The 25,798-nt window shown below is 33.0% G+C and overlaps 1 protein-coding gene across 1 annotated transcript; it reads left to right on the top strand.

The window, feature by feature from the left end:
* The first annotated feature begins 18,493 nt into the window (after positions 1 to 18,493).
* LOC116286702 (growth hormone secretagogue receptor type 1-like) lies at positions 18,494 to 19,384 on the top strand. Its single transcript, XM_089029174.1, has one exon. It carries the CDS (start codon positions 18,494 to 18,496, stop codon positions 19,382 to 19,384), a length of 891 nt encoding a protein of 296 aa, XP_088885300.1.
* Positions 19,385 to 25,798: the final 6,414 nt, after the last annotated feature.

The following is a 25,798-nucleotide window of genomic DNA, read 5'->3' as shown; positions in this document are numbered from 1 at the left end:
TTTAGTCGTTCGTGATTTTCGTATCTTTCTCACACATGAAAACAGACATGAAAATTGGTAAATTCGAATCTCAAAATTTAGTAAGCTTAGATTTCAATCTACTCGAAAAGTAGTTAATTCTCATATGTAAGGAATAAAATTATTTCAATGAAGTAATTAAGAAAACTTTTTCCTTTTAACTGATGACACATTTGGGTTTAAATGTTCAGGGCCTTCATTTCTCAAGTTTTGTTAGTTGACGATCTCCAGGCAATTTTCTCTCTGATGCTACCAAAGCATTTGTTTTTTTATTATTTTCATTGCGGTAAAAATACATTTAATATAAAAATATCAAAATTCTTATGGTTTTCCAAACATCGTTATGTGAAAGACGAAAGTAAGCTTTAGTTTTTTCTCACCTTAACCAGTTTTCAAGTCTGTTTTATAGTCCTGATTTGTCCTAAAAGAATCGGAAATCTCCAAAATTTCGATTTCAATGAAAGACATCGAAGGTAAATTTCACTAAACCTGATATTTTGTTGGATTGTCTGTAGTTATCTTTCGTTTTTTTAAAGTAAAATTAAACAGAAATTCAAAGCTTAAAAATGTCGGCCATGGGAAACGTTGTCGAAGAATCTTCAAAGAACAAAAATAGCCCGTGTGGTGGCTGGTGGTGAGTTGTGTTCAAAATTTCTAAGTGGGATGGTATAATCGCGCATAAAAAACAATGTAGTGCATTTTGATTCGATTTCAATGCATGGTTTTTATTATGGGATACGTTATCTTCATCTCGAATAAAAATAATTGAAGATTTTTTTCCCGATCTTATTTTTACCTTTCAGATTCATTCAAATTGGATTCCCTGGTTCTCTAATTTCGTATCAGGAGCTTCGCTTTTAGGCAGTGCCTAAATATCTATATTAGGCCTTAGGTCTTAGGTGTCCGTCATTAAGTGACTTGTATTTTGGTGTTGCATGACGCACACTTTGATGATGTTATATGTGGCAGAACAAGGTCTTGGTAATAAGGCGAGCCTTGGTTTACTGTGTCATAATTCGTTTGTCGGATGCGTATCATCAGCTGGCTTTGAATAAGCAGTACTTTTTGGGTCGATAGGCTGCTCGTAAATACTATCGTAGACACCAGTCGACTGTCTACTGTCCGCTGAATAATTAGCAACGGGGAATAAAGGCGATGTAGGTACAGCATTCTTAAAAAACTGCACTTGTGTCTGGTGTTGTATTCGTTCTGTAGAATATTAAGAGCAATGTGAATATCCGATTATGATTGTGATAATCATCTTTTACAGTGCGAATCGAAAAACAGTGGGCATCTAGAAATATTCGTGGAATGTTCTTTTCTTCTTTGGCCAATCAGAATTGACTTTCTAACCACAAGATATAAAGAAATAAATAAGAAATATTTCTAGGTGCACACGGTTTTTCGATTCGCACTGTAATCATGATTATAGCTTACTGTAACACGAATTGTCTTGGCTACCTTGCTCACTTAGAATCGAAGCTAAAAAAGAAAGAAAATATTGCAATGCAATTATATTTATATATTATCATAATATTATAATATTTCATATGTATCAAGATTTAATTTCTATATATCATAGCATTTTTATATGTACAGTTATTTTTCCACCTTTCAGACCACTTGTTATCTTTTCAATATCATCCAGGATGTCGAATGCACAAAAATAAAAGTCAATACTTAGCATGGAATGGAAAAACGCTAAGGCAAAGATCAAAGATACACACAGTTCCAGGACTTTCCAAATAAAATAAAATAAATAAAATAAAATAATAAAAGTAATAATAAAAACAAATCAAATGTGTGATCAGTGTTCACATTGAGTAGAGCCAGACAAATAACTGAAGGGATAAAATCCAAGAAAAAATTACAACATATATTTATATATATTTGTTTTTTTAAGATATAGTTTCTTTTATATTTATGTAATTATTTTGTTTTTGTTGACTTGGATGCAATTTATATATATTGAAAGAGAGTATTTTGTTAAAATTTTATTATTATTATTATTATCATTGTTATTATCATTATTTTTATTTTTATCATTATTATTAATAATAATAATATTATTATTATTATTGATATTTTTATCATTATTATTATCATTATTATCATTATCATTATCATTATCATTATCATTATCATTATCATTATCATTATCATTATCATTATCATTATCATTATCATTATCATTATCATTATCATTGTCATTGTCATTGTCATTGTCATTGTCATTGTCATTATCATTATCATTATCATTATCATTATCATTATCATTATCATTATTATTATTATTATTATCATCATTATCATTATCATTATTATTAATACTATTAATATTATTATTATTATCATCATTAATATTATTTTTGTTTTTTACTAAATGTGAAGAAAAAAATGTGTAATTAGCGTTTTAAGTATTTTTCATATACTTATGTGTAAAAGATTCATGTAGCTGATCGTAAATTGCCTATATATAGTGAGATTTACGATTGAATTTGAAAAACATAATAAAGTTTACATTATTATTATTTGAGATCAGCTCTTCTATGCCTTAGGGGCTCAAGAACCACAAGAAGAGTACCTAGGAACATAAAGGACATAGACTTGGATGTTGAGACTGCAAATGCAGCAATTAGCTAAATAAGTGTTTGAAGCATGCGAAACTCTTGTCCATACCCTTATATCTTCCAGACTTGATTTTTGCAATTCTTTGTTGTATGGCTTGCCAAAAAACCGCAAAAACTTCAGCATGTTCAGAATGCAGCTGCACGACTCGTGTCTTGTGGTCACAAACATGATCATATCACTCCAGTTCTTTTTCGCTTGCACTGGTTGCCTATTGAGCAGCAAATTGAATTCTCTAAGTAATGCTGCTCCTTTCTACCTACGTGAACTTGTTAAGCCATGTGACCCAGCTCGCTCTACTGAGATCAGCATCATCAAATCCTTTAACCAAAGGTTCCTTCAGGCTTAAATAATATGTGAAAAGAGCTTTTTCGAATGCTGCTCCTGAGATATGGAACAGACTTCCGCCAAATATTAGGTCTTCTGTATCAATTACCAGTTTCAAGCGGGAGCTTAAAACCTGGCTATTTAAACAAACGTACAATTTATCTTAGCAGTAATTAGTCTGATGTTGTTATGAGTTTAAATTTTCATAATATATAAATGCAATTTTTATAAAACCAAGTTCTTAACAATGCAATTTTGAAGTACAACTAAGTAAAAAAATAAAAAAATAAAAAAAATTATCTTACGTATGTGTATTGCTTACTATCAATCACGTGACTTTTTTGAAGTTGACTAGGGGGCAAACAAGCGGTTGACTGAGGGGCAACTAGCGGATGTTAAGTCAAAACATGTCAAAATAAGTCCTCAAACTATTGCATTTGACTATTTCTACGACAGAAAAAAAGAGATCAAAACAACCTCCAAGATTCTACAAGCCATCAGAAAAGAGCTATTACCGGAAGTGACGTCTATTGATAGCAACATATATATGTAGTGAAACAAATGTATTTTAGAATTTTAATAACTCTTAGTTGTTATGATTTTAAACTTTTATTAAAATGTTATGGAATATTTAAACCAAGTTCATTAGTAATGTCATGTTATGTATAAGTATGTATGTTTAAAATAAAAATGCATTGATTATTAGTATAGTAATTTTCTACATTTTAATTTTTAATTCTGTTATTGAGAATGTTATAGAAAATGTAAAGCGTTGTTGAACGTCTGGATATTGACGCTATATAAAAAGCCATATTATTATATCATTATTATTATCATTATTATTATTATTATTATTTAAATCCTCCATATATATAAATGTTTGACATATTATATTTTACTTATTAATTTGTTACAGATATATTTAGATATTGTATGTAAAGATTTTTGATCACATTCTTTGGCTACCGCGTGAGCGGTAGATCAGATTGATGACATGAGGGAGTATTTCGTGATGTTTGTGAAGAAAGATCCTTGTGATAGCAGATGATTTAGTTTTTCCTCTTGTGTAGAAAAGAACAGGTGTCCACTAATATCCAGCAAAACGAGAATTCGCGGTCACAGTCAAAATTTCGAGTTTGCTCATTTTTGGTTGCTGGAAAGTATTATCGAGTAAACAAACGTGGTGTAGTTAGTTTTTCAAAAAATTGGAATTATTTTGATTTAGAAACTTGCATCGAAGGGCTGTTAGACCTTCATATATAACAGGGGCAAAGCGCGCAAATGAAATGGATTTTGGAGCCTTAGTAAGAAACTAAAGGGCGGACAAGTATCTAATGGCCTAGTGGAGACGGTTTGTAAGACGTTTCCTGTTTCTCATTTAACAGAACACACTAAGACAACAATGAAAGAAGAAGAAATGCAACTCTCGGACTTTTCATTGGCCAGATGAGACAGCTACGTGACAAACTGCAAACACCTTCATCAGTTATAATTGATTTCACATCACTTGTTCAGTGCTAGCAGGTGCAAGAGAGAGAAAGAGAGAATGAGAGAGAGAGAACTCGCCTGGGCAACCTAGGATCTCGACTGTGCGATAGCCAGGTGACATAACAGCTCACTAATTTTCTGCTATGATTGCTTTTTTTCTAGTTTTTAGTTGAAGTTTTAATTCAACTTGAATTTTCTTAGGCTAAATTTTTGAAAACGTACACCGGATAAAACCGCTACTGACCTACATGAGTTTCTGCAGCTACGCCATTAATATCATTTTTTACAAATTTTAAGATTTGAATAATGTAAATTGACGGAAAACTGCTACTATTGAAAAACCAAATAAATCAGTATCGGTTCATTAGCTGATTCAAAGCTATCTTTCGCCTAAATCGTTGTAATGGAAAACATGTCTCTATATCCTACTAAGTATCGTTCTTCAAAGGACTATTTGAAAACTGGAATATTTAAAACCAACAGACAGAGCGAAAGCAAAGGTTATGTGTGTATACCGTTTAGGCCAGGCTTGCGAGCCGTAAATAGGTGCGAGCCTACATCTTGTGGGAAATTAACTGAGCTAAATAATGATACATTAGTGCTTCATCTATTTGTACAATTTTTTTTAAATACGTTTCCATTAGTTTTTTTCTTTCTTTCTCTCTCTCATAGGAGGTTTCATGAGTAACGAAGTAAATAAATAAATAAATAATAATAATAATAATAATAATAATATTTTAAATAACTTTATTGACAATAATAATTAACTAATAATTCATTATAATATGAGACGTGATAAGAATATTGCTATAATTATAAAACAAAAAAGAAAAGATTATGAATATAAAATAACAAATCTATATAATATATACTTATTTATCTATGAAAACATATTTGTAAAATAAATTAATAGCTCAAAACACGAGTCCAGCTCTTCACACTGATATAATACTATATTAAAACTATACAATTATTATTAAAATCTAAATATTTCTAAATTTCCGCTACATTGGCGTTAAGATTAAAGTCATTCAAGAATTCATTGTCCATAAAAAAGGGGTTCTTGTCCCCCTGACACACATGTGTACTGACTTAATTATTTCAAAAGATAATCGAGTTCTAATCCATGTTATAGTACTTGCATATGTGTCCCTGTCTTCTTGGTTAATTTCTCAGTAAGGTGCTTTAGAAAAATCTGGCATTCTGCCCCCATCCCTCCATTTGTACCAAAAACTAAGGGCGTAAAAGTTCCCATATCGACATCGATTACTCTTTGCTGGTACTTTCTCTTTTTTTCGCTTTCTTGATCCTTGAAGATTGTAGAAGTGGATTTGTTTTGGTTGCTCTTGGAATTAACATGCGATACTCTTACATCAATAAATGCAGTTACTCCCTGTGCCATATAATAATAATAATAATAATAATAATAATAATAATAATAATAATAATGTTTGAAAACGTAAGTTTTGATGTGAGAGGTACCCTTCCATTCTTGCAATACGATTGCGTTTCGTTTTCAAGTTTTTGTTAACTCATCGCAAACAGCCGCGACATCTTAACAATTCTTTGAAAGCCTGACGAAAATTGGAACTTTGAAACGAATAGAGGAGTGGGTTGACTGCAGACTCCAAAAAATACAAAATTGAAGCATTTCTGTAATGCTTTGAACCGAATTTGCCTTCATCATAGGCATTCAAAAACAATGTTATGGCCATTGGAAAGAAACAGATAACATAGGCCAAGCTTACAAACAGAGAGATCTTGACGAGCTTCCGCTTGACTAGTTGATCTTCAGCTATCTCCACGTTTTGTGGTCCAACTTGCTTGGGCTTCAAATATAACTCACGAACTATTTGAAGGTAGCAAAAGCTGATGACAAAGAAAGGGACAATCACTACAGTCAACATTACTATTATTACATAACTCTCTATTGCATCGTCTGGCAAATTATGTCTGCATTTACTTTTTCTTGAGTATCCGAAGATGTAGTATGGCAAGGTTAAGCAAATGGCGAATGCCCATACTGAAATAATAGCGTAGTGTACGGTTTCTTGTCGAAGTCTGAAACCCGACTTCATTGGTTTGACTACAGCATGGTACCTTTCTATCGACAACACAAGAAGTGTTATAATCGAGGCGAAACTCGCTGTAAGTGGGATATGATAGCTGAAGAACTTGCACATGAAATCGGCTAAAATCCCTTCTTCAAACCACACGTAATGTTGTATAGCAATGAAAGGTAGAAACGTTAAGTTGATAATGTCTGATACGGCGAGATTGACCAGCAAGTAATTGGTGGTCGATCGTAAAGATCGCTTTTTCCACACTGCAATTACGACCAAAAGATTTCCAGCAAGACCAATAGAAATAAAAAGTACTGCTAAAACTAGCACCAAAACGTCTCTTGTATTTACGATTACTTTGCTTTTCATCTTCAGAGAAAATCAATCGATCGACACTCAGCTATCTTTTTCAGACATCTTCAAGTCAGGGTCTTATTTTATTTCGTCAGTTGATCACAGTCAGTCAATAGATACGATTGGTTATCAAGAATATAAAAAGAATTTTTTTAAAAATAATACCACTGAAAAGTTAAACGACCAAAGCCAACATTAAGCGAGTTTCAATTCCCGTTTGCTTCTCGATGAGTTTATGGTCATGGAATATTGATACAGCATAATAGTAGATTTAGGGAGCAATATGTAAACAAGATTGAATATCACGTGATGACCTTCAGAAACATCTGTTCGCTCATCAAAGACTTTTAATTATTTTGAGGTATCACTACTTCACACCAGTATATAGCTAATTACAAAACACTATTATAATGATAGTAATAAAAAAGAGAAATATAAAGAATAGTAATAAGTTGGTGTTTGAAGATTTGTAGCTTAAGAAAATACTAATTAAAGCGCAGGAGGACAAAGTTTTTTTTTTTTAGTGCATAAAAACAAATAAAAAAAAAAACAAAGAAAACAAAGAAACATAGAAACGAACGAATGAGGGAGGGAGGAATTGGGAGGGAGGAAGGAAAAGCAAGGGGAAAATGGAAGGAAGCAAGGAAGGATCGAAGAAAGGAAGGAGGGAGCAAAGCAAAAGGTTCTCCCCCCCCCTCCCCCCCACAAACAAAAAGGTCAAACCACAAACGAATGTTTTTTTTCTTCTGATAATTAGAAATTACTGGTCTGAAATTTGAAAGATTTCTCCTCATGAAAACACAAGACCCAGGTGAGAGTGGTAAAAGGAGACTGCTCTTCTCAGTCTCCATTCCGATTCCACAATCCCGGTCATTCCCCATTGCCTATTTTATAAGATCCACTTCGAAGGCGCTCACCCGTCTTTTATAGATATATGAAAATGTACAAAAGTTTGCAAAAAGTCGCCGAATAGCAATAGGAAAATAAAATACCGGGATTGTTCCGAAATCCGAATCTACCTAAACGAATGTTGTAACTGCTAAAATAATGTAAATTGCTAATAAAAGGTTTTTTAAAAAAGGAAATGCATTCTCGGGTTTGATTTCCGGATGAAAATAGAAACCAATGAGAAAAAAGCGACCAGAAACGACAAACACTTGTCGATTTAATTCAGTCACGGTATATGTCGAAAATACCCAGTGTTCACGGCCTCCGTATGAACATAAAATACAATGACCCAAACTGATTTTTCGATATGTTCTAGAGGAACATCTAAATATATAGTTCGTGACGTGAGTTTCATTGAGAAAAAAACGGGGGGCATTTGACTTTTTTTTTTTTTTTTTTTTTTTTGCGTAGCAAGGGTCAGATCTATGTGTGAATACCACTCAATTCTAAATATCATCTGACCGCTTTCAATAAATAGCTAAAACCATTATTTTATACCCAATCAAGTCTCAAACATCTCTCCTATCAATTTATAAACATATAGTTTTCATATCTTTTTCCTATTCTGTATGCTTTAGTTGTTTTTGGACCTGTTTGATTCAACTGAAAATTTGCATACTTTTGAGGTCTCCGCTAGGCCAACCGTTTTTCTCGGATTTCTCAGAATTTTAGCGGTTTTTTGAAATACTAATTACACCACGTTCGTTTGCTTGGTAATACCTTCCAGCAAACCAAAAATGAGCAAAATCGAAACTTTGACCGTGACCGGCCGATGCTCAATATTAGTGGACCTTCACTCTATAGTTCTTGAGTACTTCTTTAGTTGACTGAAAAACATGATATTAAATATTTGAGCCGTTACTGGACGACTCCCAAAGATATTTTATGTCGCTGCTCTTAGATGATTTTAAGGCATTTGACATTTAATGAACTTGACTGAAGGGGGGATGATATTTAGACCAAATTTATTTCGTGATAGATAAGTGTTACTTAGGGTTCCAGAAATGGGGATTTCCAGCCATCTGCGAAGATATTGATTTATTATTGTTTTTCCGAGGTCAGCAAACGTTAAATGTCAGGATATTTTAGATAAAACATAACGACCATAAAGTTTATTTTTAGGATACTACTACTACTACTACTACTACTACTACTACTACTACTACTACTACTACTACTACTACTACTACTACTACTACTACTACTACTACTACTACTACTACTACTACTACTACTACTACTACTACTAGTACTACTACTACTACTACTACTACTACTACTACTACTACTACTACTACTAATAATAATAATAATAATAATAATAATAATAATAATAATAATAAAAAGTATAGGAAATCGCACGATCTCGAGTACAATTTGGAAATTAATAGACACGAGTAATGTTTTGAAAGTTCTTGTAATTGCACGAGCCTTTAGACGAGTGCAATTAAAGAACTTTCAAAACCGGCATTACGAGTGTCTATTAATTCCAAATTGTACGAGAAGATCGTGCGATTTTTTTTTCATAGTTCACTCAACAAAATTTCAGTAAAAAATGCGACGCGACGCCATTCATCTTTGTCTATTTGGCGGCCGATTTTCAGTCCATCGCGCAACTGAAATGCATAAAAAAGATTAGTTCTTACGGCTTTAAAATTTTATTTATATGTTTTTTAAGTACAAAATGATAGAAAATAATTGTTTTGACATTGTCTTGGCCGTGTTGCCATAGCGACTTAATTCGGTACTCCTATGGAGTACAATTAACGCTATAATTGTACTCCTCTCGACCAATCAGAGTAGAGTAATTTTGTTGAGTGTACTATAATAATAATAATATTATTATTATTAATATTGATATTATTAATATTAATAATAATAATATTAATAATAATAATATTAATGATATTAATATTAATAACAATAATAATAATAAAAGCATTTAAGATATTTATTGATATAAAATATATCAGAAAAAAAGAACAAAAATTGATAAAGAAACGATAAAGAAATAAACAACAACAACCTTTATTTACTCATAGGGAGAAGAATAATACATAAAAACATTAAATATACAAGAAAGAACATAAAATAATTTATATATTTATAATATAAGATATTGAAAATAAAATAATTTATATATATTTATCTATCTATCTATATATAAATGGAATAGATACAGCAGTGTAGTATATATATATACATACACACATAAATATGCTAACACAGAAAACAACAACCAAAACAACAATCAAAAACAAACAAAAAAACAAAAACGAAAAAAGAAAAAGAAAAAAAAAAAAAAAAACCAAAAAACTTTGGCCTCCTGCGCTTTAATTAGCATTTTCTTAAGTTACAAATCTTCAAACACCAACTTATTACTATTCTTTATATTTCTCTTTTTTATTACTATCATTATAATAGTGTTTTGTAATTAGCTATATACTGGTGTGAAGTAGTGATACCTCAAAATAATTAAAAGTCTTTGATGAGCGAACAGATGTTTCTGAAGGTCATCACGTGATATTCAATCTTGTTTACATATTGCTCCCTAAATCTACTATTATGCTGTATCAATATTCCATGACCATAAACTCATCGAGAAGCAAACGGGAATTGAAACTCGCTTAATGTTGGCTTTGGTCGTTTAACTTTTCAGTGGTATTATTTTTAAAAAAATTCTTTTTATATTCTTGATAACCAATCGTATCTATTGACTGACTGTGATCAACTGACGAAATAAAATAAGACCCTGACTTGAAGATGTCTGAAAAAGATAGCTGAGTGTCGATCGATTGATTTTCTCTGAAGATGAAAAGCAAAGTAATCGTAAATACAAGAGACGTTTTGGTGCTAGTTTTAGCAGTACTTTTTATTTCTATTGGTCTTGCTGGAAATCTTTTGGTCGTAATTGCAGTGTGGAAAAAGCGATCTTTACGATCGACCACCAATTACTTGCTGGTCAATCTCGCCGTATCAGACATTATCAACTTAACGTTTCTACCTTTCATTGCTATACAACATTACGTGTGGTTTGAAGAAGGGATTTTAGCCGATTTCATGTGCAAGTTCTTCAGCTATCATATCCCACTTACAGCGAGTTTCGCCTCGATTATAACACTTCTTGTGTTGTCGATAGAAAGGTACCATGCTGTAGTCAAACCAATGAAGTCGGGTTTCAGACTTCGACAAGAAACCGTACACTACGCTATTATTTCAGTATGGGCATTCGCCATTTGCTTAACCTTGCCATACTACATCTTCGGATACTCAAGAAAAAGTAAATGCAGACATAATTTGCCAGACGATGCAATAGAGAGTTATGTAATAATAGTAATGTTGACTGTAGTGATTGTCCCTTTCTTTGTCATCAGCTTTTGCTACCTTCAAATAGTTCGTGAGTTATATTTGAAGCCCAAGCAAGTTGGACCACAAAACGTGGAGATAGCTGAAGATCAACTAGTCAAGCGGAAGCTCGTCAAGATCTCTCTGTTTGTAAGCTTGGCCTATGTTATCTGTTTCTTTCCAATGGCCATAACATTGTTTTTGAATGCCTATGATGAAGGCAAATTCGGTTCAAAGCATTACAGAAATGCTTCAATTTTGTATTTTTTGGAGTCTGCAGTCAACCCACTCCTCTATTCGTTTCAAAGTTCCAATTTTCGTCAGGCTTTCAAAGAATTGTTAAGATGTCGCGGCTGTTTGCGATGAGTTAACAAAAACTTGAAAACGAAACGCAATCGTATTGCAAGAATGGAAGGGTACCTCTCACATCAAAACTTACGTTTTCAAACATTATTATTATTATTATTATTATTATTATTATTATTATTATTAACATTATTTTTATTTTTAAAATCGATATTATTTATTTACTTCGTATTGCAAGAATGGAAGGGTACCTCTCACATCAAAACTTACGTTTTCAAACATTATTATTGTTATTATTATTATTATTATATTATTATCATTATTATTATTATTAATATCGATATTATTTATTTACTTCGTCGCTCATGAAACCTCCTATGAGAGGAAAAAAAAACAATAATAATAAAAAAACTAATTGAAACGTATTTAAAAAATTGTACAAATAGATGAAGCACTAATGTATCATTATTTAGCTCAGCTAATTTCCCACAAGATGTAGGCTCGCACCTATTTACGGCTCGCAAGCCTGGCCAAAACGGTATACACACATAACCTTTGCTTTCGCTCTGTCTGTTGGTTTTAAATATTCCAGTTTTCAAATAGTCCTTTGAAGAACGATACTTAGTAGGATATATAGACATGTTTTCCATTACAACGATTTAGGCGAAAGATAGCTTTGAATCAGCTAATGAACCGATACTGATTTATTTGGTTTTTCAATAGTAGCAGTTTTCCGTCAATTTACATTATTCAAATCTTAAAATTTGTAAAAAATAATATTAATGGCGTAGCTGCAGAAACTCATGTAGGTCAGTAGCGGTTTTATCCGGTGTACGTTTTCAAAAATTTAGCCTAAGAAAATTCAAGTTGAATTAAAACTTCAACTAAAAACTAGAAAAAAAGCAATTATGGCAGAAAATCAGTGAGCTGTTATGTCACCTGGCTATCGCACAGTCGAGATCCTAGGTTGCCCAGGCGAGTTCTCTCTCTCTCATTCTCTCTTTCTCTATTGCACCTGCTAGCACTGAACAAGTGATGTGAAATCAATTATAACTGATGAAGGTGTTTGCAGTTTGTCACGTAGCTGTCTCATCTGGCCAATGAAAGTCCGAGAGTTGCATTTCTTCTTCTTTCATTGTTGTCTTAGTGTGTTCTGTTAAATGAGAAACAGGAAACGTCTTACAAACCGTCTCCACTAGGCCATTAGATACTTGTCCGACCTTTAGTTTCTTACAAGGCTCAAAATCCATTTCATTTGCGCGCTTTGCCCCTATTATATATGAAGGTCTAACAGCCCTTCGATGCAAGTTTCTAAATCAAAATAATTCCGTTAAATGAACCATACCTAACCATATTCAATAAGTATTACTCTCCTATTACATAACCTAAGCTGTTCAGTGTTTCGTGTTTCATAAAATAAATTGAAAATATTTTTCACTAATCTAGACACAACAGTTCTTGCATGTTGGGAACCCTGTCGACCGTATGCGAGTAAAATCTCGAATTTGGATCGCGGCGGGATTTTTCGGATGATGCTCAGAATATGCTCGGCATCGGTCATGTCGTACCGTGTCTTCTGAGAATGCTCGGTAAATACTCGGCTCGGCCGCAGTACATATGGATTGCGGAGTTCTTCACAAGAGGAAACGCGCATTTTATCGAAAGCACGTTTTCGTTATTGTTTGCAGGATACTTTGTGGGGTTATTTGAGCGTCTATGCTGCCCATCGAGCACATTACATGAACACTGTCAAATATTGCTGATGAGTGTTTTCAAGTATGTTGTTGCCGGCTGTTGGTAAAATTTGGTCTTGCATATATCCGCAGCACTTCACTTACATTATGTAACGACTAGTATATATTCATGTTTGATTAATCGATTCTAAGGTGACTAATTTTGGTTGTAGACAATGAGCAGTTTGCGGTCAAAACAGCGCCGGTCAAAGAAGGGTTTTTTCAGCGAAAATATTTCATATAGCAATGATATTATGGTGTTGCGCCTCGTAGGGGACAACTGTTCTTTTGTGTAGCACCTGCCTTATAGCAAATTATTTAAAATAAAAAAATAAAATTCATCGCTGTTTGTAAGGAAAGTTCCCGAAAAATCAGGTATAAAAGATACAGTTTTTTGGAAGTCGTCAATTGATATTGAAGGCGTTTGCTAAAATTGTCAAGAATCTAACAATGATAAATCATTTCTATACTACTTTTTAGGTTATAATTAATTGCATCATATACGATCTGACAATATTCTAATACTTCGAGTTTTAATTTTTTTTTTTTTTTTTTTTTTTTGCATTAGAATTTGTTACACAATAACTACTGAAGCTTAAACTGCCACTTGGAAGAAAATCGCTCCAAAATCAAAAATCCTTCATAGAAGATGGAACTTTGCTGAAAGAATATTTGATACATTTATAATGAAAAGTGCTAAAATTGTATGTTTTATTTCCATCAACCACTAATTTGTTAAACTCACGGCAAAAGCCATGATTTTCAACTCATTCGTCGTTAAACGAATGATTCTAATTAGTCTTTTTTAAATCTTCGATACCTTATATGAAAAGTGCTTTGGACTCTCACATTCTCACTTTGTCGATCCTGAAGAGTTAGAACCAATTGCTACCAATGCAAAGAAGTTATCGTGTACAAAAGATAAATTGAAGCCGATCTAGAAGAAAGTAATGGTTGAAAAAGAGATTTTCATAAAAATTCCTTATTCGTATTCCATGATTTTCAGCCAGTACGAAAAATGAGAGTTTAATTTAATATATACGAGCGGTTTATTTGTCGTATGTAGTAATCGTTGAAAACATTTTTACGAAGCCAACAACTTCTCGTTATCAATTCGCTCTGTATTACTTTTTATCTTATTAAAAACATGTAAGTGCATGTGTGTAGTATATGTGTACATTTTATTTTTTATCTTATTAAAAACATGTATGTGCATATATATATATATATATATATATATGTATATGTGCACATTTTACTTTTTATCTTATTAAAAACATGTATGTGCATATATATATGTGTATATATATATATGTATATGTGTACATTTTACTTTTTATCTTATTAAAAACATGTATGTGCATATATATATGTGTATATATATATATGTATATGTGTACATTTTACTTTTTATCTTATTAAAAACATGTATGTGCATATATATATATATATATATATATGTATATGTGTACATTTTACTTTTTATCTTATTAAAAACATGTATGTGCATATATATATTTATATATATATATATATGTATATGTGTACATTTTACTTTTTATCTTATTAAAAACATGTATGTGCATATATATATATATATATGTATATGTGTATATGTGTACATTTTACTTTTTATCTTATTAAAAACATGTATGTGCATATATATATGTATATGTGTATATGCATATGCATATGTATATATTGATATATAATTCTGTAATTTTTTTGTAATAGCATATATATTTTAATGTAAATCCATTTCCAATTCTTCTTGTATGTAATAGCTATCATTAATTTAAACTGTAATTGGTATAATATACTCCCCCATCTTTCACCCACATCATTTTACTATTAATTTAAGTGGCTGTCGACTTGAAAGTTTACACTATTTCGACAGCCACACACACTGTACCATCAACAACACTGATAATTTTTTCCTCAAAAAATCTCGTATTTTCTTTCAAAATCTATTTTATATATATATATACTTGTAAACATTTATATGTGTGTAAATAAACAAAAGTTCAATGTTAAGTTCAAGTTATTTGAACTTCAATGATACGCAAAACTGTGTACATTTACGAACATTTGTGTAGTACATGATATTGCACGAAAGAGATGTATTGAAATTTTGGAATTTTTCATTGTTTTTCCTCTCCCGTAAGCGACCACCCAAGAGCCAGTAATGGTGACAAGTAAACTGCGTGATAAAACATCCTAAATGACCCGTAAATCTTCTGTCCATTCGCTAACTACCGTAGTTAGCGTGTTTTCGAGGCTACGAAACCTAAGAAACCATAAGAGGCGAATGTATAGGCCAACAGATGGTATGAGCTTATAAAATCAGCAAAAATACGGTTCTAAATTTTAACAAATTCCTATGAATTACATATCTAAATGTTCAGGAAAGCCCGGGGTTTTCAAATCCACTTCTGTTTTTTTGACAGGTTCTGTTTTATTTCAAGGAGACACGATTTTCTATCTTGACCCCGGTTATGTCATGCATTTTCTCTTGTAAAATACACCCAATAGCGTACATTCAACTCAAAAAGTACGGTGGTTTTTTTCAATAGAATTCAATCTAATCCATATAAGTCCGTGAATAGTTGAATTAACTGAATCCACTTCTGTTTTTTCCTAGATAGTCATTATTTTGAGAAAAGATCCAAAAACTGTGTTTTTGAGACATAATTTGCATGGGCTCAAATGAGGGGGCGTGAGCTTGAAATCGTAGCTGACCAAATGTTAACAGATTTTTTCTGATGTATCATTAAGTTGGAAGAAGAATCCGAAAACAGCCTGGTTTGTCATTATTGGATCTATTAGACTCGGTCCAGGTAATTTCAATCGTAGAAAGATTTTGTAACCAGAAATCGGAAAAGAAAGGATTGAAGCCAATCAGAATTGAATTGATAAAGACAACAGTTTGTTTGCACAAAACATAACTCCGACTATCGCCTTACTCGGATCACAATACCCTCAATGAAATGAGTAATCAAGTGTCATTTGATATCATCTTAGTTCATGGTACTCAAAAAGCTTCATGAGCTTACCATGGGTTACCTTCTGATTATTACTTGAGCCAAATTGTAACAACAAATTAATGGCGGATGAAAAGTAACTGCAACATTTTGGCACCTTTCTTTAATTAAAATATCAGAAAAATATTCCAGTGAGTGATTATTAATGTATCAATGATTAATTCAGCAAAGCTCCAGCTCGAATGAAAGAGTTTTAATTTTGGAGCGATTTTCGTCCAAGTAGCACTTGTCAATAAAGGTTCACTGATCACTTGGCGTGAAATCCCTTCGCTTTCAGAGTACTTATGCTTATTCAGTTATTTGCTCTTTGGGGGATCAAGCAAAATCAAGAGCATTCGCAGTAGATGTTTTAAGTCAAAGAGTTCACTCACGGCCCTCAAAAGAGGAAGTGCCTTGATCTCAAGTAACTTGTAACTGAGGAGGTTCTTCGCCTTGTTTGTAGTGAAGTTTCCAATGTGTGTTCAAGGAGTTCAAGAACCCTCGTTATTAAGACGAAAAAATCATGCAATGTTAAATTTCATGTTGCAATCACTATTCGACGGGAATGCAAGACCAAGGCTCCGATTTTATGTGTTTATGGCTACTATTTTAGCCAATCTGGATTGAGCTGCCAGATTATTTAACAATTATTCGCCAAACGCGAAGCGATTATCGATGAACATTTACCGAGCCGTGAAAAAAATGCTATTTTTAAAAGTAGATAGTTAATAAAAGACAGAAAGAAGTAAATGATGGGGTGGGGAGAGTTGTTGTCCTTCTGAGATCTCTATGATTAATATGTAGATTAAGCACTAGTTAGGAAAATATATTTTCAAACACTAGCAACTTCCTTGGGAAAATTAAACCAAAGCCTATTTATATCCTACCGCTAGAAATTCTGACATTTCTTTATCGTTTAATACTTATTAATAAAATAATATTTTATAACTTTTAGTGTTTTTGCGCTTATATTGTACGCGTGCACAAATCGAACGTTCTCAGTAAAGTAGTCAGCCATACTCTAAACTATGCTCTGCTGACTTCTAAAACAAATCTACAACTAGTTTTCCTTTGACAACTATATAAGATTGTCAATGTTTGCAATGTTCACTGAATGACCAGAAACTGAGGCCTGAACGCTGCTTCATATAAAAACACCATCAAAGGATAAATATGAACCAATTCTTCTCAAACTCATTCATAAGCTCAGCAACCAATGGAGGGGCACTTTTCAGATCACGTGGATGGTTTTGAAACCTAATGAAAAACCATTTTTTTCACTAGTGTTTGAAATATTTTCATCACTAGTGTTTGAAATATTTTCATCACTAGTGTTTGAAATATTTTCATCACTAGTGCTGAAATATTTCTTAATCTACATATTTGTCGTGGGTGTCTCAAAATAGCTAGAAAAATTTGTCATCCACTTTTCACCCATTTGCCTCATTTGTTTACCTCTCTCCTTTACTTCTTATACTTCTATCTACTATCTACTTACGTAATCAACTTTTTCTTTTCTTTTTACCTTGGACTTACCATGTCTCGAACCTCGGAACCTTTGCGTGTTAGTCTACTGATTCACCAACTATGCCAACGAAGAATTTTCTGACAAAGTTGGGTTGGATCTATATTTTATTTTATTTTTTTCCCAATACAACTGCTCTACGTATATTAAATAAAAAATAAAAACAAGGAAACTTCTTTTCCTGCATAACAAATTATTAACTCATTAGAGAAATAATTTCAAAAACTCGTGCTTCGTGTTTCATTAGGGTTTCAAAACTCTCAAAAACAATAAAAGCTCTCGGCCTACGACCTCGTGCTTTCAAATGTTTCCTCGTGTTTGGAAACACTAATGAAACAATCTCACTCGTTTTTGAAATATTACTTGAAGCTTTCAAAAAATTTCAAGTTCACACATGATTTATTCCCCAAGACTGATTACACTGTACAGCTTGGTAAACAGCTGGTTATTTATTAAAATAGAACTTTTAGGAAAATTGGCTCAAATTTCCCTGTGCGGTTTTTCTATGAACGTCATAGACTGCATCAGCCAATTACTCAGCGGAAGCAAACATTTTTAACTAATCATGGAGCGACAATTGTTTGTTAACCAATATATTGAATGTTAAACAGGCCTTAGTCAATTTTATGTTAGTTTGCTTTAGTAAAGTTAAATCGTTGACAATTAGCCTTGATACAAAAATATTGGTAAAGGAAGCAGTTTTCAGCTCTATAAACGGAGGTAAAAATCATTTAGAAAATGAATAACAAAGTCAAAATAGCTGGGTCGATCTTTGGAGTACCGATTATTCTCTTTGGTATTATTGGCAACTGTTTGGTGGTAATGGCGGTATCAAAGAAACGATCTCTGCGATCGACTACAAACTATCTTCTCGTGAACCTAGCTATTTCAGATGTAACATGCTTAATTTTCTCTTTAATGGCAGTGTTTGCTGAATATATCCCCATGACGAGTGGTACACTGGCAGACATTATGTGCAAGTTTTTTTTATCTTACAATGTTCCTGCTATGGCAAGCATCGTATCTATACTAACACTGACTGTACTTGCTGTGGAGAGATACCACGCTGTTGTCAAGCCGACGAAAAGGTGGATGAGACTGAAAGAAAACACCATCAAGTATGCTTTCTGTGCAATTTGGCTGACTGGGATTCTCTGTACACTACCTATGTACATTAACGGCTACTATAAGGAGACATCAAAGTCGTGTCGACAATATTTATACTGGAATCGCTTGGACTACCTTATCTATCAAGTCTCAATCCTTAGTTCCGTCGTCTTCGTTTCCTTTGCTGTGATAGTGGTATGCTACTTTCATATCGTTAGAGATTTATATTTTGGAAAGAAAGACGTTAATTTTGGAGAGCATTCAGCAGCAGAAAGACTTCGTAATCAACGCAAGCGTCATGTAGTCAAACTTTCTCTCTCAGTCACTTTGGTTTTTGTTGTATTTCTTCTTCCTTTTGGAGTTTTGGCGATTATGAAGTTCTTTAATGAACGAGCCTACCGAAGCTACTACAAAATAGCCGCCATTTTGTTTTTCTCAGAGGCTGGTATCAACCCTTTTTTGTATGCTTTTCAAAGTACAAAATTTCGACAGGCGTTCAAACAGATATTGAAAGGTTCTTAACTTTAACTTGTAACGACGATCTATAGGTCTTCATTATTAAAGCCAAGTTTTCATTTATCCAAAAAATCAGCTCCTAATTAATTGCGAGTGCTTTAGTCATGATCGTCTGTCTCGATAGACCTAGTAATCTCTCCCTGCGCAATTGGCGTAACCAATATTAAGCTCATTTTTTCATTGATTCAGACTACATTTTCGATATACTTTCGAAACAAAGGAATCTTCATGGAAATACGATGGACAAGATTATGGTAATTGAATCTTGACAATTTTGAGACACTAACTGTGGTGTTCCTCAAGGGACTTTGTTTGTGTCCTCGTTTTGTTCCTTCCGAAATTTGGATTTGTAGTCAAAGATGGATCAAGAAGTTTTTTGACAAACATTTTTCTCGACGAATCGACAAATCAAAGACTTTCTCTCAAAACTTTTTATACTTCTATAGATAAGCTTAATTTATTTCAATTCTGGGGTAAATATAACACGGAGAGCATATTACAACAAATATTCGTCCTTTATTTAGCTTTGTAAATCTTTAACAATTCGGTTGTTTTCAACCAACTATATATATATCGTATGTTTTTTGTTCAAGAAAAATACAGCTTTGTTCGCCTCCTATCGCGGGGGTCCTATCGGCAAAACAAAGAAGACTTTCATTCGATAATTTTATATCTTTCTACAGATAATTTATTTAATTGTTGAATGAAATATAGATTTTTAACAAATATATTCATCTGTGTTGGTGAGAGATGTTATTGTATAAAGACCTAGACTTTCACTTTAAAAAGCTAAAAAATATTCAAAAACATTTAAAAACGCCAATTTACTGACAAAGAAATTAGTCATTTTGTATTTTGCATTGCCTTTTGCATTATTTTCTATTTTGTCTCAGATGTTCTTGTCAATGTTCTTGTTTTTTGGTCTTGATTTGCCCTAAATCTCCAGATTTTCGAGTTCAATGAAATACATGCGAGATAAATTTCACCAAAATATGATAATGTATTGGATTATCTGTAGTTATCTTTGGTTTTTTCATTGGAAAAAATTGCCCATAAGATTGGAATATTTGCTCTTTTCGGTCTTTTTACTCTCTTTCCAAAGCAAGAGGTTGTTCTTAAAAGTAAAGTCATATAGCACAAGTCAAACTGCGTGACAAAACATCCTAAATGACCCGTAAATCTTCTGGGTTTTTTTTGCTAACTTGTAGTTAGCGTGTTTTCGAGGCTACGAAACCTAAGAAACCATAAGAGGCGAATGTATAGGTCAACAGATAGTATGAACTTATAATATCAGCAAAAATACGGTTCTAAATTTTAACAAATTCCTATGAATTATATACCTAAATGTTCAGGAAAGCCCGGGGTTTTCAAATCCACTTCTGTTTTTTTGACAGGTTCTGTTTTATTTCAAGGAGAGTCGATTTTCTATCTTGACCCCGGTTATGTCATGCATTTTCTCTTGTAAAATACATCCAATAGCACATATTCAACTCAAAAATTACGGTGTTTTTTTCAATAGAATTCAATCTAAACCATATAATACAGTCCGTGAATAGCTGAATTAACTGAATCCACTTCTGTTTTTTTTGCCTAGATAGTCATGCATTATTTTGAGTAGAGATCCAAAAACCGTGTATCGTAGCTGATCAAATGTTAACAGATTTTTTCTGATGCTAAGTAAAAGAGATTCAAAGCCTAAAACTGTCGTCCTTGGAAAACTTCCGTATCGAGAGCTCAGCTTTTAGGCAGTGCCTAAATATATATTATCTGCTATAAATCGGTCTTCATTTGCATAAACTTTAACTTGAATTTCCTCTATCAAACTTGGTTCATTTCGTAAAGAATTCTGTACAATATGAGAACATACATCATGAGTTTTTTAAGTACTGTTTAATAAACGAGCAGGAGTGTTTTATCGGGTATAAAACACGAGGCGTAGATATAACGCACGCTGTGATTGGTTCACCACCTATGAAGAAAAAATGCATGGAGCACTCGTATGGAGCACGCTGGTGAAGTCAATTTGGTAAAAATTCGGTGAAAATTGCAAGCATTCTGATAAAACTAAAAAGACTACTAACTGGTCTACCTTTCTGTACATTTAAGGCAAAATATAACTATTGATTTCCTTTCCATAAAAAGTTTATAGCGTATTTGTTTGAGCTCAAGTTTGGCTTACTAAAAAACTCGCCCTTCCACCGGCCAGCTCACTACAAGTCTTGAAGTTGAGAAGTCAATTAGTTCAGTTTTTCTTGCTCAATCCGCCGTACAGGTCACCACAGTAGTCCAGCAAAACACCACGATGGTTACTGGAGTCCAAGTAAAGCCACTGATGCATTCGAAAAAATTACAAAATTTTTAGATAATTTGTGATGCAGCCAAGCGCCATACCAACGAAAATCGCTAAATCGACTTCCATTCAGTCAAATTAACTTGAAAACTTTCTTGTGAATGAAAACTTTTAAGAATACATTTAGGAACAGCTTCCCTGGAGTCCTAGTCTATTGATAGTGCACTTGGATAGTTCGGAGAACACTCTTACGTTACCATCGCCCTCTCCCAACTATCGGCGTGCACCATCAATAGATTTACGCACGCTAAGCATTGACCATTGCTTAATTTCATGGCGTGCGTTCGTATGATGAAGCGAAATTTGCTGCGGGTTTTTGTTGTTAAAAATACTACTAATAATAATGATAATAAAAGTAATTGCTTTTTAATGTAAATAGCTTTTATTTTTTTTTATTTTTTTATTTTTTTTCACTGCGATTTCAATTCTTTTGCACTATGATTTGGGAAAAATCACCGAGTAGCCAACCAATCAGAATCGAAGATTTTTGATGGTCATGTTATTAGACTGAACTTAAATCCTAAATGTCATTCTGTCTCGTTTGAATCGGTTCTGCATCGAGACCAAGCTCTGAAGTCCGGACTAAAACCTAGCTACCCATCACGTCTAACCAAAACCAGAGAAGTGGTTTCCAAATATAAAACAATCCAAACTTGTCAGAGCAACTCAAATCGCTCCAATTGCACTTTTCATCAGAAAAAATCTGTTAACATTTGGTCAGGTACGATTTCAAGCTCACGCCCCCTCATGTGAACCCATACAAATTATGTTTCAAAAACACAGTTTTTGGATCTTTTCTCAAAATAATGACTATCTAGGTAAAAAAACAGAAGTGGATTCAGTTAATTCAACTATTCACGGACTGTATTATATTGTTTAGATTGAATTCTATTGAAAAAAACCACCGTACTTTTTGAGCTAGTTGAATGTACGCTTTTTGATGTATTTTACAAGAGAAAATGCATGACATAACCGGGGTCAAGATAGAAAATCGACTCTCCTTGAAATAAAACAGAACCTGTCAAAAAAACAGAAGTGGATTTGAAAACCCCGGGCTTTCCTGAACATTTAGGTATATAATTCATAGGAATTTGTTAAAATTTAGAACCGTATTTTTGCTGATTTTATAAGCTCATACTATCTGTTGGCCTATACATTCGCCTCTCATGGTTTCTTAGGTTTCGTAGCCTCGAAAACACGCTAACTACAGTAGTTCGCGAGGAACAGAAGATTTACTGGGTCATTTAGGATGTTTTGTCACGCAGTTTACTTGTGCTATATAACTTACTTTTAAGAACAACCTCTTGCTTTGGAAAGAGAGGAAGAAGACCGACAAGAGCAAATTTTCAAAATGTATGGGCAATATCAAAACACTTTGAAACAACGGAGTCATCGTAAAAAAAGAAAACAAGCAGACTTGCTGCAAAAAAAAAAAAAAAACCCCTCATCAAATTCCTATTTGACCAAAAAATATAACGGGGAGAGGTACCTTAAAAATTTTTATTAACTTGTATTTCAGCCTCGAAGTTTTTTTAATTAAAAAAAAAATAGACAGTACCCTACCCTGGTGAGGCCAGCAGTCAGCCGATAATTTCTTCCTACGGGATAACGCTAACAAGTGCATGTTCACTTGGCGCTGATTGGCTCGTTGCCTCTGAAGGAATTAGCTGAACGGAACAAAAAGTAACTGATTAGGAACATGCAAAACATAAAGGACTTCAGGATAAGGATTTCATGAGGTGGGCTGGAATAATTCACGCAATTCCAGCTTTATGGGGGGAAAAACAAATGAAAGGAAAAATGAGTAGTCTCAAACAAAACAAAGACATCTTAAAATTAGGGAAGAACAACATTGAAATAGGCAAAATAAAGACAAAGCATCTTTATAAAGCTTCCATAGATACCTATTCTCGTTTTTTCCAATACAAATTGTTAATATACTGTATCTTAATCGAGATCTCATCGCTTTAGAATTCTAGATTATTCCTCTTATTCTTTTTGCTCTCTCTATCCTGAAATAATCGACCACTTGTTTGTCGAGTGTGCGGAGTCTAAGAATTTGTATTTAGAAATCTGATTAGAGACCATTTTAAAATGTTTGGAATATATTTGCCAGAATCCAATGTAAATAATATAATACTAGGTGTTGACGATATTGTCGTTAATTATGTAGTGTTTAAAAAACGAGCAGGAGTGTTTTATCAGGTATAAAAGCACGAGGCGTAGCCGAGTGCTTTTATACCTGATAAAACACGATCTACGAGTTTTTTGAACTGCTTAAACCACTCATGAACAATTTATAAGATTTTGGTTCAACTGGAGTCACCATACACGTCACGAACATGGATTTTTATACTTCGATAGAGATTTGACGTCACGGGCATGCGCAACCAGATTCAATAGAAGCTCCCACACGTTGGATATTGCGTGCCAAGGCAAAGACAGGCACGTTAGTCAAAGATCATTAGGGTTGACTATGACCTTGATGAAGCTCTATATCTTCATCTAAACTTGGATGCATACTTCATCCCTGATGAAGTCATCCTCATAGTATTCGAGTGGTCTTTATATAAAGATCACATGTGTCTTTATATAAAGACACATGTGTCTTTATATAAAATCACTTGAATACTAATGAAGAGGACTTTATCGGGTATAAAGGTTCATGCACGTGACGTGTATGGTGGCTCCAAGTGGACCATAAGCTTATGAATTATTAATGAGTGTTTTAAATTCTTTTATGTTTTAAAATATTTCTTTATAAATCTAGAGAAAAAGGAAAAATATCCACTTTTTCTTGCTTTAAAATATTCTGATACACAACCAGAAAATCGAGTATAAAACGGCCAAATCAAAACATATTCTTTCAAAGCATACTAGTAAATGGAGTAAAACACCCCCAGCATTAGCATAAATAGTTCTGAGTGGCAGGGGGCAGCATAGCGTAAAAGTATAGTCATATATATATATATTTGTTTTCATTCAATTCATATCCAGCTATCTAATACATATCTCTTTTATCGCTTCGTGTTTTTTTTTGCTACTACTTTGTTCTTTAGTTTGTTGCTTCTTTGTTGTAAATGTTGTAAATAGGAATAGAATGTAAAAAGGAGCCATGTAAATAAACCTAATGGCGTGATTACCCCCCAAAACTAATAAAATAGTCGTTGTAAATAAAATTTAAAAGGATCTAGTAAATAAGTTGTGTGATTAACAAAGTTTGAAGAAATAATAATAATAAAAAGAGCTAGAACGGAAAAATACTTGTTACGAGCATTTTCGTACGAAATTTAAATAACTTATAAATTATTTACAAAATGGTATTTATTCAACGGGTGCAAGTCCGTAAGAATTTTACAATGGCAGCATTTTAGGGTACGACCAGCCAGCGGAACACAGGAATCCCGCCAGTTTAACACAGGAATCCCGCCTGTGCTCCCTGCTGTAGAAGAATCCCTTATACTGGAATGGAATTGTGAACGGATCATGAACAAATATAAAACCAGACGGCGTAGTAAATCTCGCAAGTGACTGTCGAGTCCAACTCCCTATTACAGTAACTTCCGTATCCTGGGCCTTTCCACATTCCGTATATTGAGAATCAGCATTGACATCGAGGCAAACCCTGGATTAGGGAACACATTTCAGTCTTACTTTAAAGTACATGAAATTAGTTTTCCCCTTAGTTTTGAATAAATTCTATCATGGACATTGAAGCGGCACGAAACGACTTGCCATTTTGTTCGCTATTTTTTTGCTTTAGGCGGGAACAAGAACAGTTTTATACCAAGTTCAATTGGAAAGTGGGACTAATGAATAAATTATAGACAGTTTTACAAATGTACACATTTTTATAGATTTATCAATAATGTTTTAATTAATGTAGATATCTTTATTTATTCATTTATTCATTTTATACAAATTCATATCATTGTAAATATTGAGTTTTTCAATCGTCTGGATTGCAAATCAATTTTGCCAATAAAGTCTATTCTATACGTTTTTAATTAACCCAAAACGTGTTGGATTGCGTTACAGTCGCCAAAAAGTTCGGACATCGTTCTCGGATT

This window comes from Actinia tenebrosa, unplaced genomic scaffold (genome assembly GCF_029948245.1).
Source record: "Actinia tenebrosa isolate PJP-AT-01 unplaced genomic scaffold, QUT_ActTen_1.0 PGA_scaffold13__45_contigs__length_12533684, whole genome shotgun sequence".
NCBI lineage: Eukaryota > Metazoa > Cnidaria > Anthozoa > Actiniaria > Actiniidae > Actinia > Actinia tenebrosa.
The sequence above is the reverse complement of the archived record's forward strand: the minus strand, read 5'-3'. Positions and strand labels throughout refer to the sequence as shown.